Raw genomic sequence first — 18,937 nt, 5'->3', positions numbered from 1 at the left:
CTACCACCCAGGAAAGGGATCTAGGCATCATAGTGGATAATACTTTAAAATCGTCAGCTCAGTGTGCCACAGCAGTCAAAAAAGCAAACAGAATGTTAGGAATTATTAGGAATTATTAGGAAGGGCATAGTTAATAAAATGGAAAATGTCATAATGTCTCTGTATCGCTCCATGGTGAGACCACATCTTGAATACTGTGTGCAATTCTGGTCACCACATCTCAAAAAAATATAGTTGCGATGGAGAAGGTACAGAGAAGGGCAACCAAAATGATAAAGGGGATGGAACAGCTCCCCTATGAGGAAAGGCTGAAGAGGTTAGGGCTGTTCAGCTTGGAGAAGAGACAGCTGAGGGGGGGGATATGATAGAGGTCTTTAAGATCATGAGAACGGGTCTAGAACGGGTAGATGTGAATCGGTTATTTACTCTTTCTGATAATAGAAGGACTAGGGAGCACTCCATGAAGTTAGAAAGTAGCACATTTAAAACAAATTGAGAAAATTCTTTTCCACTCAATGCACAATTAAGCTCTGGAATTCATTGCCAGAGGATGTGGTTAGTGCAGTTAGTGTAGCTGGGTTCAAAAAAGGTTTGGATAAGTTCTTGGAGGAGAAGTCCATTAATTGCTATTAATCAAGTTTACTTAGGGAATAGCCACTGCTATTAATTGCATCAGTAGCATGGGATCTTCTTAGTGTTTGAGTAATTGCCAGGTTCTTGTGGCCTGGTTTGGCCTCTGTTGGAAACAGGATGCTGGGCTTGATGGACCCTTGGTCTGACCCAGCATGGCAATTTCTTATGTTCTTCTGCTGTTCTGCACACATTTTTTGTGCACAAACATTACTCCTATTGCAGCAAGGAGTTTTGCACACAAAAATATGTGTGTGGGACAGTTCAGTCTCATGCAAATTAGCTCTTTCCTCCCCAGAGCAGAAAGGTGCACTGGCTAACTCCTAGTCCAAGGTGGCTTAAAGTTTCCAGGGCGAGTATTAGGTTGTAGGCAGAAGCTGGAGTTTTGGTGCTGGGACCTGTAGTCAGGAATTATCTGTGCATAAAATATGATTAATGGGCCCCCAAAAAATGTTTTCTGTGCTGAAAGCCTTTTTGTGCACATAAATCATATTTAACTTAGGAGCACAACATGAATTATTTATTGATTGATTAGAACTTATGAATCACTTTCCAGATAAAATATTGCCCAAAGCGATGTACAAATTTCAGAACATAAAATATAAATCAATAAAATGAAACTTAATAAAATAAAATAAAAACATACAACATTCCTAGCATAAACCTATCACCACCCTTTACTTTGTGCAGCTTTTGCCAAACATGGATCACATGTTAATGATATATAGACAAAGATTAATTATTTGCCAACATAAACCAAGTCTTTGATTTCTTCCGAAATTTGGCCAAGTTTAGTTCTTCTCTTATCTCCAGAGGCAAACTGTTCCCTAAACTCGGGATTATATTTGAAAATGATCTTGCACCCATTCGGGAATAAATATATTTTTTTTACAGGCGGAAGATTCCAAAACCGCCTTCCTGCAGATCGTAAAGTTCTTTTGGCAACAAAGATCCCTTCAAGGAGGGAGAGCTATAGCCATTTAAGATTTTAGAAGCCAACACTAAATTCTTGCATCTGCTTCTATCCACTATGGATAACAACTAATGCAGTTCCAGCAACAAAGGTCTGGCCGAACTTCTTCGAGATTTACCTAAAACCAAACGGCCAGTCGTATTTTCAATAAGTTGTAATTTTCGAATCTCTTTCCCCTGTAATCCCCAGGAACAGAATTAGGGTCACAAAATAGCACAGAAAATGATTTGTGCATATAAACCATGTTGTCGGTGTATAAATCATGGTTTATGTAGCATCTTGTTTTTATGCACGCTGAGCCTTTTTTAACACACATTGTAACCCTGGATGCATTAGCATACCATTAGCTTACTGCATCAAGGGTTACATTTTTTCTTAATGTGTGCATCAAGAAAAGAATTTCAGTGCACAGTTCTAACACATGGTTTATTAATCAGCCTCTCCGAGCCTGTGGAAGAGCACAGTAAAAGCAGCTGCTGAGCACTCCTGCCCGGGTTTACAATACCCGCATGTTCCCCAGAAACGGTCAAAGGCAGATGTAGGAGGGTTTTGCTCCAGATGTATCCCTGAAGGCACCCTCAGGGAAGCAAAGCTTGGATCCATCTGCCCCTAGGTGTTGAGTGCTCTTGTAAGAAGGATTTAAAGCAGTAAACCCACGATGCATCACTTCTCAGGCTTTGATCCCCCTGCTGTTCTGGATTGCAGGGTTATTAAGGGAAAATTCTCGTATTTCGTATTTCGTGTCTGCCAAAGCTATCGTGCATCATCAGGTTGGCCAAGCATGGGGGTCCTGATCTGTTCTGTAGAAGCCTCCCAGGGCTGACTTTTCAGCTGAGCTTATTTCTAATAAAGGAAGGTTTTTTTTCCTTTTTGAAGACAGCGAGATGGCTTTTCTGGGTTTAGCTGGAATAACGCTGCAGGTTACCCCTGCTTCTTTTTCTGCCAGTGGATGCCTTCTCTTTCCACAGAAACCAGGCCCTAACCCCCTGCGTTTCCTCCTCAGTGTCCAAGCTCGGTGCAATCGGTAACATTTTCTGGAATTCTATTTGTCTTTCACCCTTTATTACGCGCCCCTGGTGCCTCCTTGGCCCAGGAGTTCAGGAAACCGACGCTCAATTTTACGAGGGTAGGTTTTACGAACCCTCTGACAGCCATTGGTTAGGAAAACGGACGCCGGTAAAATTGAGCACCCGTTCTGCTAACCGGACCTGCCGGCACTTTAAACATTTTTTTATTTTTTTTTTAAACATTTTTGGTTCCTCTGACTTAGTATCGCTAGGATATTAAGTCGGAGGTTGTACAGAAAAGCAGTATTTTCTGCTTTTCTGTACACTTTTTTGGGCTGCTCATAAATTAGTGCCTTCTCTTGGGCAGGCGTTAATTTCTGAGCGTAAAACGTGCGGATTGGCTGCACATTTTACTTTCAGCATCCCGAGTGACTAACAGCGCTCATCAACATGCATTTGCATGTTGATGAGCGCTGTTAGTTTCCAGGGGTTTGGCCGCATGCTTCTGACGCGCTAAACCCCTTATAGTATAAGGGGTAATAGACACACGTCGAAAACATGTGGCCAACTGCGTGTTAAATAGTGCGCACGGCCGACTGCACTTTACAGAATCGGCCTGACAGATGGAAAACCTTCCTGGCGTTAGGACTGTGTTAGACTTGATCTGAGTGCCAGTCTGATCTTCTGGCCAGTTGCCCTTGGATAAGAAATTGATATTCTGAAGTTTCCTAAGGGGGCTTACAGATGTCCTGTTTCATGAAGCATTTCAGAGGAGCATTGGCTGAGAATCGATTGAGGAATGAAAGTCGGAATGAGAGCAGCAGCAGACAGGTTATCTGTTTTGAAAGTAATGTTATGTCTAATTGTGGAACCATTGTTTGATCTTTTAAACTGCAATCTGCATTGCAGAACATTGTTGAAAACTGCAGAATATAAGTTTTGAAATAAATAAAACAAATACCTGATCATCCTGTGAGAGCCCTTTGACCAGCACCGTAGGATCTTGCCTTCTAGAGTTTCCAGGTCCTAATAAGATGAGGCTTCAATATACCCAAGTAACTTTTAGCTAACAAGGTCCTTTTTTATGGAATGCCTTGAGTACAGATTTGTAAGGAACTGAACTATTCTAGATTTCATAAAGACAGTTTTTAATCGGGCTTTTACTTAACAGAGAGGCTGATTGATATGTTATTATTTAACTGCTTATTTTTACTTTATTTGATGTTTGCTGTTGATTTTATTTTGTGCTTTTTCTTACTTTAGAGATGCTCTGATTGGATCTTTTGATTATGTTATGTAGTTTTAGATTAAGTTTTATTGTATTATTTACAGTATGTTGAAATTTCTTGCAGACTGCTTTGATTGTTTATAAAAGGCGGTAATAACAAGTTAATAAACTAAACCTGCCATGCCAGACCATTAATCTCCCTACAGACCTGGTATGCTGGTGTCATTCTTCAAACATGTTCGTTTACATTCTGCTTGGACTCTTTTCTGTTTCCAGCAGTGACTGTCCTGGTCAGATTCATGAGGTTGGTTCCTAAACTTAACTTATTCTGGCTTCTGTTTGGACCTACCAGGAAACCCCGTAAAACCGAGGAAACAAAATTTCTCGTTCTCAGTCATGGGATAAAAACAACAGTGTATACTGAAGCTCACAAGTAAAATAACGGGAGTCTGCAGCAAGGGTCTCTGTTTGTATGAAGCCGAAGTTTGCTCACTGAGTGCTCTGGATCACGACCTGTAACTCACAGGCTCTTTCTGATTATGATTGCATTCCAGTCTCATTCAAATACATTTCAGCTTCAAAGCGGACGTCACACTTCTGAAAGGAAAAGAGAAGGAGCTGCAGAGGTCAGTTGCTGCTGGGTGACTTCCCACCTCTTACGGTTCTTCTTGAAATTATCTGAATTCTGCTTGCTGGGAATGAGCTTTCTGTAATGCTGGAAAAGGTCCAGGGGAGGAGAGAGCGTATTATGTAGAGTGTGGATGATAAAGAAGCCTAAGGGTAACGTGCATGCGACAGCAGTGGGAATGACTGCACTCTGCTTCTAAGAACGCGTTGGGGTAACCCACACAGGGGCCGATGCAATAAAGTCGCGTAGAAAGTGGGCGCTGAACAGTGAGCGCCCACTCTCCTAATGCACCCCAAGGAGGAGGGCGCCATGCAATATTTAATGCGAACCCTATTGGTTTTTGTGATTTGGCAGACAGCCATCGAACTCGGCATCGGTTTTCCTTACCGGCGGACAGCCGAGTCACGAAAACCCACGCCGATAAACCCGGCGTCAATTTTCGTGACGGCCGTCCACCGGTAAGGAAAACAGACGCCAAGGGTGCAGGAAGCAAACACTTGTCAGTCGAGCGCCATTTCCTGAATCCAACTATTTTTTTTTTTAACTTTTTTTGTTTCTTTTATTTTTCATCCTACTTAATATCACAACGATAATAAATAGGAGGCAGTACAGAAAAGCATTTTTTTCTGCTTTTCTGTACTTTTTTTGATGCGCTCAGCTATTAACGCCTGCTCCAGGCAGGCGTTAATAGATGGCAGTTAAATGTGCGTCCAAGACGCACATTTTTTTTTTGCATCGGGAGTGAATGCCTAATTGCCTCTTTCACATGCATTTGCACGTGATGAGCGCTATTAGATTCACTCCACGTTGGACGCGCGTTGAATATGCGCTAATCCCCTTATTGCATTAGGGGATTGATTAGCGCCTATTCTACCCGCGTCCGACTGCTGGTTATACAGTGCGCTCGGCTGAGCACAGTGTATTGCATCGGCCCCTCAGAGTGGCGATTGCAACCCTGAACAGCAGGGATACAATTGCATGAGGCTTCCAAAAAGGCTGGGGTTGATTTCCACGGAGGGACCACAGTTAACATGCAGACGCCGTTGAGCACGGGGAGGCTGGATGTGTTTTACAGCAGTTCTCACTGACCTTGGTGGTGGCTGTGGGGATTATTACAAAGCTGGACCCGGGTGTCAAGTTAAGTACTGATCTTGTAAGAAGCATGAATGAAGGCGGGAAGGCCTGACATGGCCTACTAGCGGAGGTTGCAAAGGCCATCACTCTAACAGATTTTGGGCGTGCTTGGGACAGATAGAGAGGGCAGCACTAGGAAAAGGGTTGAGAGTTTAGGTACAAGACATAGGTGGGGGTGCTTGCTGGGATTGCGTTAAATTGCATATTAATCCCACACGAAGCCCAAACTGGTAACATCTCATGTGAGCAGTCTGGATGGGGTCATTTGCTAATTACAATGTAAAACATCAGCATGCTCCAATGATGGGAAGTGATAAGACAGAAAGCAAAAACTTGCTTAACTGAAATGATCCGATTCCCACAGGTATCTGGTTGCTCTGGTGGTCTCTCGCTTCCCTTTGAAGACACCGCAGATCCTAGAAATAACTGTAAGTACTGGACAGAAACAATCCTCATAGGCCAGTGGCGGCTTCACTCCCCATAACTTCTAATCTTCACTCGGCAGCCAAGAAACTTTGCTGTGCATCTTTAAAAGCTTTATCCTTTTGACAACTGTACTTCCTGAGCATCCAGTGGAATAATTACTTTTAATTTTTAAGTAACTCTCATCTCCCTGAAGCTCCTTTTCAGCGTCATAACATTTAAATGAGGCAGGATGCCTTTTTAAAGAGTGAGGGCAGGCACTGGGCTGCCTTATGCGCATGTGCACAAGCTTCCTGCATCGTGTCCACTAGGGGGCAGGGTACTGCTGTGGCTCCTTGCCTGAGACCCAAGCCCTGGACGTGTGTCCTGCTTCCCTCGCTGCAGGCCGGGTCAGCTGGGAGTGAATCCGCCTGACTTCTGCCCAAGACTGTGAGGGGTGTGTGGGAATAAGGAGCCCCCCACTGAAAGGTCAGCTCCAGAGGGGACATATTTCCCTGCTTTGAGAGGAGGAAGAGGGGAGAGATACTGGAGCTGAGGGTGGGGAATGGAGGGAGAGAGTAAGTATGGAGTTTGTGGGCCAGGAAGGGGAGGAGAAGAGTGGAATTGGGGAGCTGAGCAGGGGCTACGGGAGAAAGCGTCATTTTGCCGTGGTAAGATTTGTAATCAAGTATGAAATAAGCAAAACTAAAAACTGAAGAGCGTGGAGCTGAGCAGGGAGCTAGGGAAAGCTCGTGGAGCTGGGGGCTGACTGGGGGGGGGGGGGGGGGGGGGAAGGAGAGAGAAAGGGGCATGGAGGTGGAGAGGAGAGTGGCGTTGGGGGCCTGAGTCAGGGGAGGTGAAAGCAAAGTTGGGGAGAGTGAGTAATGAACTAGGGGGCTAGGAGGCTGGTACACGGAGGAAGAAAGTGGAGTCCACACGCATTGCTGGAGAAGGTCTACTGCTAGGGATGCTGGCAGTCAGTGGATTGCCAACAATTATATCACTGGTTTTACGGTCCTGCCCATCAGAGGACTCCCTTCAATAAAACCGGCCAGTTGGCAATCTTACAGCCGTCTCTTCACGAGTCTTTTCTTATCGGGTTTGCTTGCCTCAGGCTTGCAGTCACAGACCTTTCTACCTTCTATGCCTAACTGCGTTAAAACCTGGTGGAGTGGGAGGCGACAAAGGGTAGTGCTAAATGGAGAAGCAGGGATTGGGCCTTTTCAACATTTTCCTAAGCGATTTTGGGAAAGGTTTGTCTTTTTGTGGATGATACCAACATTTGAAACAGGGTAGATGCCCAGGAAGGTGTTGAAAACATGAGAGAGAATCTAGCAAAGCTGGAGAAATGATCTCTAGAGTTTGGCAAATAAGATTTAATGCTAAAAAATAGAGTCAAGGATTTGGACTGCAAAACTCAAGGGAGTTGTACAGAATGGAGGGAGAAATTCTTCTATGGAGGAAAAAAGCAGGATCTGGGGGTGATTGTATCTGATGGTCTTAAGGTGGCCAAACAGATGAATAAAGTGACAGCAAAAGCCAGAAAGAAGCTTGGCTGCATAGGGAGAGGAATGGTCAGCAGAAAAAGGGAGGTGATATTGCTCCTGTATAGGTCCCTGGTGAGACCTCACCTGGAATACTGTGTACAGTACTGGAGCCCGCACCTTCAGAAGGCTATAAACAGGATGGAGTTGGTCCAGAGGGAGGCTACTATGATGATTAATGGTCTTCATTATAAAGCATATGGAAAGAGACATAAACATCTAAATATTCATACCCTAGAGAAAAGATGGGATAAAGGAGATATGACAGAGACATTTAAATATCTACAAGGCATCAATGCACAAGAGGCAGGCCCCTTTCAATGTAAAGGAAGCTTTAGAACGAGGGGTCATGGGATGAGGTTGAAGTGGGATAGACTGAGGAGTACTTTTTACAGAGAGCATGGAACAGCCTCCCAGTGGAAGTGGTGGAGACAAGGACAATACTTGGATTCAGGAAAGCCTGGGATAGGCACAGGGGATCTCTGATGGAATGATGGGGGATGGCAGAGCTGAGCGCGCACTTGGTAGGGATGTGCAGACTAGAGAGGCGATATGAACTTTATTTGCTGCTGCGTTTCTACAGAACTGTTTGTGTGTCTGAAAGCCCCAAACGTTACTATTACTACCCAACAGTCCCTGTAAATCCCCTCCTACTACCCCAGGGCCTCCGTATAGCGACTGTGTATCTAGCTACAGTACTGGCAGGCATCAGCTCGTCCTCTGCAGTCCATGCGCCTGGGTCCTTCTCAGGTTTGCTCTTCACTGGGGAAGGCTCAGAACTCCAGCCAGTCCTAGCCCTTCACCTGGCGATTCCCCACAAGCTTGACCTCACTTATTTGCTCTTGGCTGCAGGTGCACGAACTCACTCAGGAAGTTACTATCAAACTGTACAAAAATGGTACCAAGGAGCCTGTGGATATCGCCACCGTGGCTTACTATATAGAGAGGGACGTAAGTATTTTTGTTTTTTTTTATTTGCTCAGTGGAAAGAGAAGCAAAAACATTTCCTAATGGTGAATTAGGTGAACACATTTAATTTACTTAGCCCTTCCTTTAGAAAGTGAATTTTCCTTGCCTGTTATATGTTTTTAGTGATGAAAATATTACAGAACAATGTCTGTGTTCTCTCCTGGGGAAGGATGCTTTGCTTCTGGAGTGGGCATGAAGCTGTGCCTAGAAGTTGATCTGCTATAAATACCCCCATACAATCCTCTGCATTCCAACTTTTGTCAATCCCAAGCACTGATCCTCAGAAAGGGAGTGTACAGCATGGGTCATTGGGCCTCTTCCTTCGGTGAGGAGCTGTTGCCATACATTTAAAGTTAAGGTCCTACTTTGATGGCCTGGTGGTTATTTATGTAGCTCAAGGAGAATAGAACTGGTAGGTGTTAGAAAATCGTACAAGGTATAAACACTGGGTGAATAGACCTAATTCCTCTATAAGTGCAATACTATCTAATTCAAAAAGAGGATAGCTTGAAATTTTTAATCATTTATTAATACAAATCTTTATTATCAAAATGTGTCCACTTAAAATAACACACATCCATCCATACACACTCATACCTTAAAAATATGCATCCTCAAGGAAGGTACATCTAAACACCTACAAAATACATGTAAACCTAATCTAATAATTGTTGATCCCTGTGGACAAATTCCACTTACAATCTATCAATACACTTATAAAAATAGGTATCCTCGGTAGTCTGACTTCTCCAAAGTATCCTCCCTTCTTAATGCATTTCTTAGATGTACATGAGGTTTATCTCGGTGTAGTCAACCCCAACAAGTGGCCCCTGTTTCGCACTCGTTTGCTTCCTCAGGGGGATGAAAAACCTCAAACCAGTACTCCTCTATGCTCTTTGCTCCTCTATGCTTTTGAGATTTAAAAGCGATTGAAAAAAGCATTTGCCAGATGGAACGTTCGTGTTACAACTTCTTGGTTAACATGAAGAAGCTCACGTTGGAGAGGTTTTGAAAGTATAACCCATGTCGGAGAGGTTTTGGAACTGAAGTTATAATTGAGCATAGAGGAGTACTGGTTTGAGGTTTTTCATCCCCCTGAGGAAGCAAACGAGTGCGAAACAGGGGCCACTTGTTGGGGTTGACTACACCGAGATAAACCTCATGTACATCTAAGAAATGCATTAAGAAGGGAGGATACTTTGGAGAAGTCAGACTACCGAGGATACCTATTTTTATAAGTGTATTGATAGATTGTAAGTGGAATTTGTCCACAGGGATCAACAATTATTAGATTAGGTTTACATGTATTTTGTAGGTGTTTAGATGTACCTTCCTTGAGGATGCATATTTTTAAGGTATGAGTGTGTATGGATGGATGTGTGTTATTTTAAGTGGACACATTTTGATAATAAAGATTTGTATTAATAAATGATTAAAAATTTCAAGCTATCCTCTTTTTGAATTAGATAGGTGTTAGAAAATCACAGATCCTTGTGGTGAGTAAATCAAAAAACGAGGACTTAAAGCGCGTGTTTCCACCTTTTATTCAGGAATATTCCCGAAACAAAGCACGTGTTTCGGGAATATTCCTGAATAAAAGGTGGAAACACGCGCTTTAAGTCCTCGTTTTTTGATTTACTCACCAATAGGAGCCGTGATTTTCTAGCACCTACCAGTTCTACTCATGGTTAGTCACCACTAGCGTATACCGCTCGTCATCTCCACTTCCTATTGGCTCAAGGAGAGTAACCATCAGGTGCTGGAGATATCTCCCCATCTCCAGAGGGCTCACAATCTAACAGGCTGATGCAACATCGGCACATGGAAAACACGCGCCTGCTCTCCTAGCGCGAGCCGATAGACCTCTCCGGGGCGCCCGATGCAATATGCAAATGGAGAACCACGGTAAAAAGGAGGCGCTAGGGGAAATTGTGCATCCCCAGCGCCTCCTTGGCATTGGGCATCCGGGAGAGGCGGCTGTCAGCCGGTTAGGAAAACAGAGGCTCAATTTTACGAGCGTCCGTGTTTCTAACCTGTGCACAGCCACAGGTTAGGAAAAGGGACACATTAATTGAGTGTCCCTTTCCCCAACCTGACCACTGGAACATTTAAAAAAAATGTTTTTATTTTTTTTTTTTACATAACTCCTTTTTTCAGTTCCTCTGATTTAATATTGCACATGATATTAAGTCGGAAGAATTACAGAAAAGCAGTATTTTCTACTTTTCTGTCAGCTTTAGGGGCTCCTCAAAACTTAATGCCTGCTCTGGGGCAGGCGTTTACTTCTGAGGGTAAAAATGTGTGTGCTGGGTGCACTTTTTTTTTTTGCATTGGGAGGTAATAGTGAATAGCCTCAGCACTATGGGGTAGATTTTCAGAGCCCTGCTCGCCTAAATCCGCCCAAAACCGGGCGGATTTAGGCGAGCAGGGCCCTGCGCGCCGGGAAGCCTATTTTACATAGGCCTCCCGGCGCGCGCAGAGCCCCGGGACTCGCGTAAGTCCCGGGGTTCTCGGAGGGGGGCGTGTCGGGGGCGTGTCGGGGGGCGGGCCCGGTCGTCGCGGCGTTCCGGGGGCGTGTCGGCAGCGTTTTGGGGGCGGGTACGGGGCGTGGCTACGGCCCGGGGGCGTGGCCGCGCCCTCCGTACCCGCCCCCAGGTCGCGGCCCGGCGCGCAGCAGGCCCGCTGGCGCGCGGGGATTTACGTCTCCCTCCGGGAGGCGTAAATCCCCCGACAAAGGTAAGGGGGGGGTGTAGACAGGGCCGGGCGGGTGGGTTAGGTAGGGGAAGGGAGGGGAAGGTGAGGGGAGGGCAAAGGAAAGTTCCCTCCAAGGCCGCTCCGATTTCGGAGCGGCCTTGGAGGGAACGGGGGGAGGCAGCGTGGCTCGGCGCGCGCAGGCTATACAAAATCGATAGCCTTGCGCGCGCCGATCCAGGATTTTAGTAGATACGCGCGACTACGCGCGTATCTACTAAAATCCAGCGTACTTTTGTTTGCGCCTGGAGCGCAAACAAAAGTAGGCTGTTCGCGCTCGTCTGAAAATCTACCCCTATGAATTTACATGTGATGAGTGCTATTAGCTATGTGTGTTTTGGATGCACTAATCTCCTTATTGCATAAGGGCTTGGGGATGTGGGTTAACCAGTGCTCAGCTGAGTGCCCTGGATTGTACTGGCCTGTAAGTTTGAATCAGAGGAAATGGAGGGTGACGTGACTTGCCCAAAGATTCAAGGCATTGGCAGCAGGATGTGAACCCTGACTGCCCTAGGTTTCAGCCTGCTGCTTTAACCACAAGGTGGCCATGCCTCTGCACAACTAAGTAGGAAATCTGGGTTTCATTTGCAGCTCAAAGAGTTATCAACTTTCCCAGTAGTAATTTTCTAAAAAAAAAAAAAGTTAGCATAGCTCTCTGCTTCAACAGCAGGGGAGAAAGTCTGTTACTTCACCTTCAACGCATAGCCAGCATAGCTCTCTGCTTCAACGGCAGGGGAGAAAGTCTGTTACTTCACCTTCAACTCATAGCTCTCTGCTTCAACGGCAGGGGAGAAAGTCTGTTACTTCACTTTCAAAGCATAGCCAGCATAGCTCTCTGCTTCAACAGCAGGGGAGAAAGTCTGTTACTTCACCTTCAACACATAGCTCTCTGCTTCAACGGCAGGGGAGAAAGTCTGTTACTTCACCTTCAACGCATAGCCAGCATAGCTCTCTGCTTCAATGGCAGGGGAGAAAGTCTGTTACTTCACCTTCAACGCATAGCTCTCTGCTTCAACGGCAGGGGAGAAAGTCTGTTACTTCACCTTCAACGCATAGCTCTCTGCTTCAACGGCAGGGGAGAAAGTCTGTTACTTCACCTTCAATGCATAGCTAGCATAGCTCTCTGCTTCAACGGCAGGGGCAATGTAGAAAAGAGGTCCAACCAACAAGGACTGAATTACATAGTTGAGTAAACAAAAGCATGGGTGTAGCTTGCTTATTGAGGTGGTTACTACCCCTAACTAAGCTACATATTTAATTAGATGCAGTTCCAACACTGCTCTCTACATTAATGGTGGGGTGGAAGAGAAATATAACTAAAAGGTACTAAGAACCAAGCGTAACAAGTAAGAGGAAAAAAAAAAGTGCATAGCTTGCTGGGCAGACTGGATGGGCCGTTTGGTCTTCTTCTGCCGTCATTTCTATGTTTCTATGATAGGGCCAGTGGCAGTCTCCACCTTCCAAAACAGTTCTAGGTCAGTGACAAAAGGTTACAGGTTGATGACGTGGCAGAAAATCACCACTGAAATTTTATTTTTTTTGTAACGAGGCAGGGCTCTCTCCTTTCTTGCACAAAGCAGTGGCTATTTTTCTGACTCCTTAAAGTTCCCTCATTGATTTGTTCCAATGGGAGATTAAGTCCTCCTCCTCTCTCCTCTGCAGAGGTTTAGGATATTTGCTCTTCCATAGACTGGAACAGGAAACAATGAGGCACTGTTCTTTTGGTGACACCTAGTGGTCAATGGGCAACACTGGAAGAAGGTCACAGATTTGCATTTTGCTATTGGCCACTTAAGATCACTCGCTGCATCTTTGAAGCAGATGCTGATGCAAAACCTAATGCATAATCACACAAAGTAATGTCAAAAAAATAAGCAAAGGAGAATATGTTCTTTCTCTAAATAATTTGTTATGGTGGTGTGTTGGTCACTCTGTTAGTCACACTCCAAAAAGCAAATTTATGCTACTCTTTTGGGACATTTAATGATCGATTTCCTTTCTTTGGGATGTACTTGTCCTAACCTACCATAATTTTTATTTATTTATTACATCTTTTACTCTGCGTTATCCATTTTGTTCACCTTGGATTACCAGATAACATTCATAAAATCAGCAAAATAGCTAAAAACAAAATTATAAAACTACAACATACACACACTATAATCTTACTTTTCTCCTCATATTTCAATCCTCTTCCCCACTGTAGGCTTTTTAAAATAAATCATCTTTTAATAATTTTCAGTAATCCTGCTCTTAACGCAGCCTTAGTGGCAACCTCTTCCACATAACTGAATAAGCCCTCGATCTGGCTCTGGCTAGCTGGTAATCCTGTGCAGAAGGCTTGCTCAGCAGTTCTTGGGAGGATGATCTTAATGTACAAAGAGGTTCATATTTATTAAGTTTGCCAGCTAAATGCATGATTCCTGTGTAGTTGATTTATATATCATAGTGTACATCCTAAATTGAATCCGGTTAAGTTACCAGAAGCCAATGTAACTTCAACAAATAAGGCTTAATTGATACCCCCCCCCCCCCCCCACAGTAAATTAAATATCACCCTAACAGCAGCATTTTGAATCAGTTGGAGTACTTTTACCAAACTGGCTGGCATTCCTGTATAACAGCATTACAATAATCTAAATAACTAAGACTAATGCCGGAACAATCAATCTAACGTCCTCCACAGATAACACATTCCTTAATGGTCAAGTGCAAGGTGTTGCATATAGGGAAAAATAACCCATGCTGTAGTTACACGATGTTAGGTTCCATATTAGGAGCTACCACCCAGGAAAAAGACCTAGGCATCATAATGGATAATACATTGAAATTGTCAGCTCAGTGTGTTGTGGTGGTCAAAAAAGCAAACAGAATATTAGGAAGGGAATGGTGAATAAAATGGAAAATGTCATAATGCCTCTGCATCGCTCCATGGTGAGACCACACCTTGAATACTGTGTACAATTCTGGTCACCACATCTCAAAAAAGATATAGTTGTGATGGAAAAGGTACAGAGAAGGGCAACCAAAATGATAAAGGGGATGGAACAGCTCCCCTATGAGGAATGTCTGAAGACGTTAGGGCTGTTCAGCTTGGAGAAGAGACAGCTGAGGGGGGATATGATAGAGGTCTTGAACAAATAGATGTGAGTCGGTTATTTACACTTCTGGATAATAGAAGGATTAGGGGGCACTCCATGAAGTTAGCAAGTAGCACATTTAAGACTAATCGGAGAAAATGGTTTTTCACTCAATGCACAATTAAGCTCTGGAATTTGTTGCCAGAGGATGTGGTTAGTGCAGTTAGTGTAGCTGGGTTTAAAAAAGGTTTGGATAACCTCTTGGAGGAGAAGTCCATTAACTGCTATTAATCAAGCTGATTTAGGGAATAGCCTTTGCTATTAATTGCATCAGTAGCATGGGATCTTCTTGGTGTTTGGGTACTTGCCAAGTTCTTGTGGCCTGGTTTGGCCTCTGTTGGAAACAGGATGCTGGGCTTGATGGACCCTTGGTCTGACCCAGTATGGCAATTTCTTATGTTCTTTTCTTATATTCTTAAACTTTCAATGTTAGCCTTCAATGTCAATGCAGAATCCAACGTAACTCCCAAATTACGGGATTCAGTTTTCACTGTCAACATGTAAGTGTCAAAATTCACAGTCATTGACTGCAGAACCTGAGATCTCCCTAACCATAAAAAATTTGTTTTGCCTCAATTTAAAAGCAATTCATTTTCCATTAGCTACTCCTGAATAGCTTTCCTACTTTGCTGGAATTGCTGAATGGTATTTCACCTGGTTTAATGCTTGAGATAAAACATTGCCCACCTGCATAACATTTATACATTAACCCTAAAGCGGATAAATTCCCTAGCGGACTCAAATATAGGTTTAAATAACATGGGGGACAAAACAGACCCTTGCAGTACCTCCACCAAAACACCATACCAACTTAAGGTTTTCCCATTTCTACGGACCCCTCTGTTCCCTGCTGGCTAGGAAAGAAGTAAACCACCTGTAATGCAGTTCCCCTTGCAACCGACAAGGCAACTTGTCATGTGGAACAGCCTGAAAAGTTGATGCAATGTCTAGTTGCACTAATTTGTGCATTAATAGAAGATGAAATACAAGACAAATGATTGTCTCTTGGGATGCAAAGATGCACCGAGGAAAGGAATGGTCTCTGGGCTTGGGGAGGCCAGGGGAGTGACTGCCTGTGCCTACTTGATGCTAGTATGAAATAATCCTATTGAAGGTCTAAACCTAGCGTGCATTGTTCTCCACAGCTAAAGAGGAACAGATTAGTTGTTTCCTTGGATGGAAGGAACTTGGAGGTGGAGCTGGATTCAATTCGGATCTTCTTCTTTGACAATGAGCCGCCTCGAATTAACATGAAGACGATTTCCCCAGGCTTTGCAGCCATCATCATCGTCATAGCCCTGGCTATCCTCACAGGAATCGCTGTGTTTGTGAGTAGCTGCAAGCATTTACAGGGATACGCACTTACAATCCACTCCCCTCAGGAACGATCAGGCCTGCTTAAAACCTCACAGTGATCCACCTCTAGTTTGAGTGTAAATCATTATTTCTTTCAGTGTAGAACAGTCGTTTAGGCTTTTGGCCATCTTTAGCCTCTGCCTTCATGAATGAAAATGGAAGCTAGCTCTGCATTGCTCCAGGGCCCAATTATGTAGGTCAGGATAGGCAGAAAGTGGGCCCAGGCAGTATGCTCGCCAGCGCCTGCTAGCTGGGCTGGCACCATCCCTGCTTGCCTTTGCTTCTGGAAGCTCAGAGTGCTGTTTTGGCTCTGCCATCACCATACCTGCTCAGTTATACCGCACTTACTGCCCTGAGATTCTGGATTGCTTTGGCACACTCAGTGACTCGGAGTGTGAAATAGCTTCTGTACACTGTGTGCTTCCTGTGTTGGCTCAGTTCTTGGTGCAATTTACCGTAATGTTTGGTTGCCCTACAGCAAAGCCTAGGGAGTAAAGGTTGATTGGAAGATTAAAGGTTCACACCTTGCAGACCCATCAATGCAGTAGATTCTTTAATCTTTTAACACAGAACAAATGTAATGGGTCTCGTACTCCTTTCACTCTCGCTAAAGAGAGCCTCCAAGAACTGGACTGGCTCCAAACTGGTAAAATCTGTAAAATGTGATTTTTATGTAAACTGGACCATTTTGGAGTTGAGAAAGGAAAGAAAAGTGGAGCAAAGGACAAATGTGTGCATGGCCTTGAAAGGAAATGGACAAAACTAATTACTAATGCACTCCCCCCCCTAAATTGTAACATTACTTATATTGTTTAATATGTAATTTCCTTCTCTTATACTTTCACAACGTTTATCTATATGTTCCTTGTAAACCGATGTGATGTGCAAACGAACGTCGGTATAAAAAAAAGCCCTAAATAAATAAATGTTCTGATACAGAGGCAGGCAATCCCAGTCCTCCAGCACTGCAAACCCCACTAAATATGCATGAGATACATTTGCACGCGCTGCCTCCACTGCATAGAAATACAGTTCATGCATCTTCATTTTGCAGAGCCTGAAAACCCACTCAACTCGCAGCACTCAAGGACTGGAGTTGCCTGCGTTCCAATCTTTGACTTTATACCTGTGTCTTCTATTAGCAAAACATAAGGCAAAGGAGTTGCAATTAAACAAGTTCAAGCAGCTCTTTTCTTTGCAAGGGAGAAGCACCATTCATAATATGGTTCCAGCTAAATTCACTGGGAGCTGAGATAAACGGCTGCCAGCCCTTGGGTTTCCCTTCTTCTGTTGGCTTGCCCGGCCTGCTCTGAAATACTTAATGGACAACCAAAGACTATCAAAGGCGGAGAAAGACAGACAAGGGTCTGCCGATTCTTTTGCTTGGTTCTCAGTACAATTCAACACCAACCATGCTTTTTGCCCCTCTAAACTGGGAGTTAAGGAATAATCCTTCATCATTTCTGTAATAAATGGAGCCAACTTTAGATTTTTCCTCAAGAGCCCAGGTGGCTTCGGGTGCCCAGCAAAATGCACTGAAGAAAACCAATTCCTGCAGCACTATCCCCACTCCTGTTCGCTGGGGAAGAGGGCACTGACATAACTATTTGTCCAGCCAGAGAGCACTGAAAGACTGAAGCTTTTGTGTGTGCTGTACAGCAGACAAGAAATGTAGTCATTAACTATGTTTTTTTTTTTTTTTTATGAAGATTGTCGTCAGGAGACGAGCCGAGCAAGAACGGATCCAGTTTGAAGTCATCGAGGTGAGATACGATTACAAATGTAAAAGCAGTAGCAAAGCAAATTTAACACGAGCACCATGGCTGCCTACAACGATTTGCAATCTTTTTAGGGTCAGGAACTGGGAGATTACCAGCTGGCTCAGAGGGAAGGTCCACGCTACTACTATTCCTGAATGAAAGACATACGTGGTTTCCTGAAGGAAAGTCCCAGACTGGTGAATAGCTGTCCAAAGAAAATGCAAGACTGGAAATCATTGTCTGAGGAGAATGTTCTCAGTATCCTTCAAACTGCTCTGCTCATTTTAAACATTCAGAAAGCAGAAGGACCTTTGTTGGTTTCAGTCCTTTCCTCCAGTGATCTCCTCTTACTTTAAAACCCTCTGTCTCTGCGCACAAGTTTCTGTCTTGCATTGTCCTAAATCTCTCTACAGAATAAGGCCGATAGAGGAATACTGAGTCAGCTGCGTAGATAGAGTGGACAGCAGCGAGGGCACCATGAGCAGCTTCTGGTAACAAGCGGCAGATTTAAAATAAATTGTAGAAAGTGTTTTGTTTTTTTTTTTCACTCAACCCAGTCAAGCTGTGGAAGCTGATGCCAGAGGGCTGGATTTAAAATTATAGCATCCACAGGAAGATTTTCCCTGGAATCCAAAACAGAGGGAGTCCCTGTTTTCGGGCACTTTCAGAATTTGGCACCTTAGGTATATGCCAGTTCCTAAATCCACTCCTGGTTCCTGGAGGAAAAATCGATTAAGCCAAGTAGACTTGGGGAAAGCCATTGCTTATCTCTGGGAATGAGCAACAAGACCTAGGTCTACCTTTTGGGACCCAACCTGGGCTTAATGGATCCAGCATGACATATCTTATCTTCCCCTCCACCTCCTGTGGCACGAAATCAGCTCCATGACCAGCATGCGGGCAGCGGCACAAGCTTAGTACATAGTTAGCCATCTCTGTGGTTTGTGCAGACCTCTCCCTCTAATAAGCAGCAGCCTGAATTGAGGCAAGCAGGACCACGCCGCGGTTTCAGAAGCAGAAAGCACCGGCCACTTAGGCTGGCTCTGAATCATGAAGCTCCATTCAATTCACTGCAGAAAATTCTGGATTAACACTTTAGCATTTCTATATCTCCTGAACGGAGCAGTGTATTCTGAGTTCATCTCAGCGATTCATTGTAAAATACCGCTCAGGTGCATTTAACATACAACCCAAGGTCCAATCTTGTTGAACAGAGACAACAATAATATTTCATAGTGGTACAGCTGTATGCTATTAATCTCACATCACAGAATACACATTTATTTTTTACATTTTAGAAATCCTGTGACTATATAAAGTGGTAAAAGGCTATTTATTGTAATGTCAATACCAGAACTTACTGTAAATCCAATTTAATGTTCTACTAAATAAATATTGTACTGTTCAGTATTTTA

General features: G+C 44.0%; 1 protein-coding gene across 2 annotated transcripts in view; it reads left to right on the top strand.

Moving 5' to 3' along the window:
- The window catches only part of LOC115089645 (epithelial cell adhesion molecule-like), a 30,119-nt gene extending 11,182 nt beyond the window's left edge, over positions 1-18,937 (top strand). Inside the window, exons 4-9 of one of the 2 annotated variants that reach the window (XM_029597778.1) lie at positions 4,393-4,464; positions 5,965-6,028; positions 8,399-8,497; positions 15,552-15,734; positions 17,472-17,525; positions 17,615-18,937. In XM_029597778.1, coding sequence (XP_029453638.1) covers positions 4,393-4,464; positions 5,965-6,028; positions 8,399-8,497; positions 15,552-15,734; positions 17,472-17,525; positions 17,615-17,677 — 535 coding nt within the window. In that variant the 3' untranslated portion in view covers positions 17,678-18,937. The remainder of the gene's footprint in view (positions 1-4,392; positions 4,465-5,964; positions 6,029-8,398; positions 8,498-15,551; positions 15,735-17,471; positions 17,526-17,614) is intronic. The other variant, XM_029597779.1, reaches the window with a different exon arrangement.

Source organism: Rhinatrema bivittatum, chromosome 4, assembly GCF_901001135.1.
Source record: "Rhinatrema bivittatum chromosome 4, aRhiBiv1.1, whole genome shotgun sequence".
NCBI lineage: Eukaryota > Metazoa > Chordata > Amphibia > Gymnophiona > Rhinatrematidae > Rhinatrema > Rhinatrema bivittatum.
This window is presented reverse-complemented; position numbering and strand designations above follow the sequence as displayed.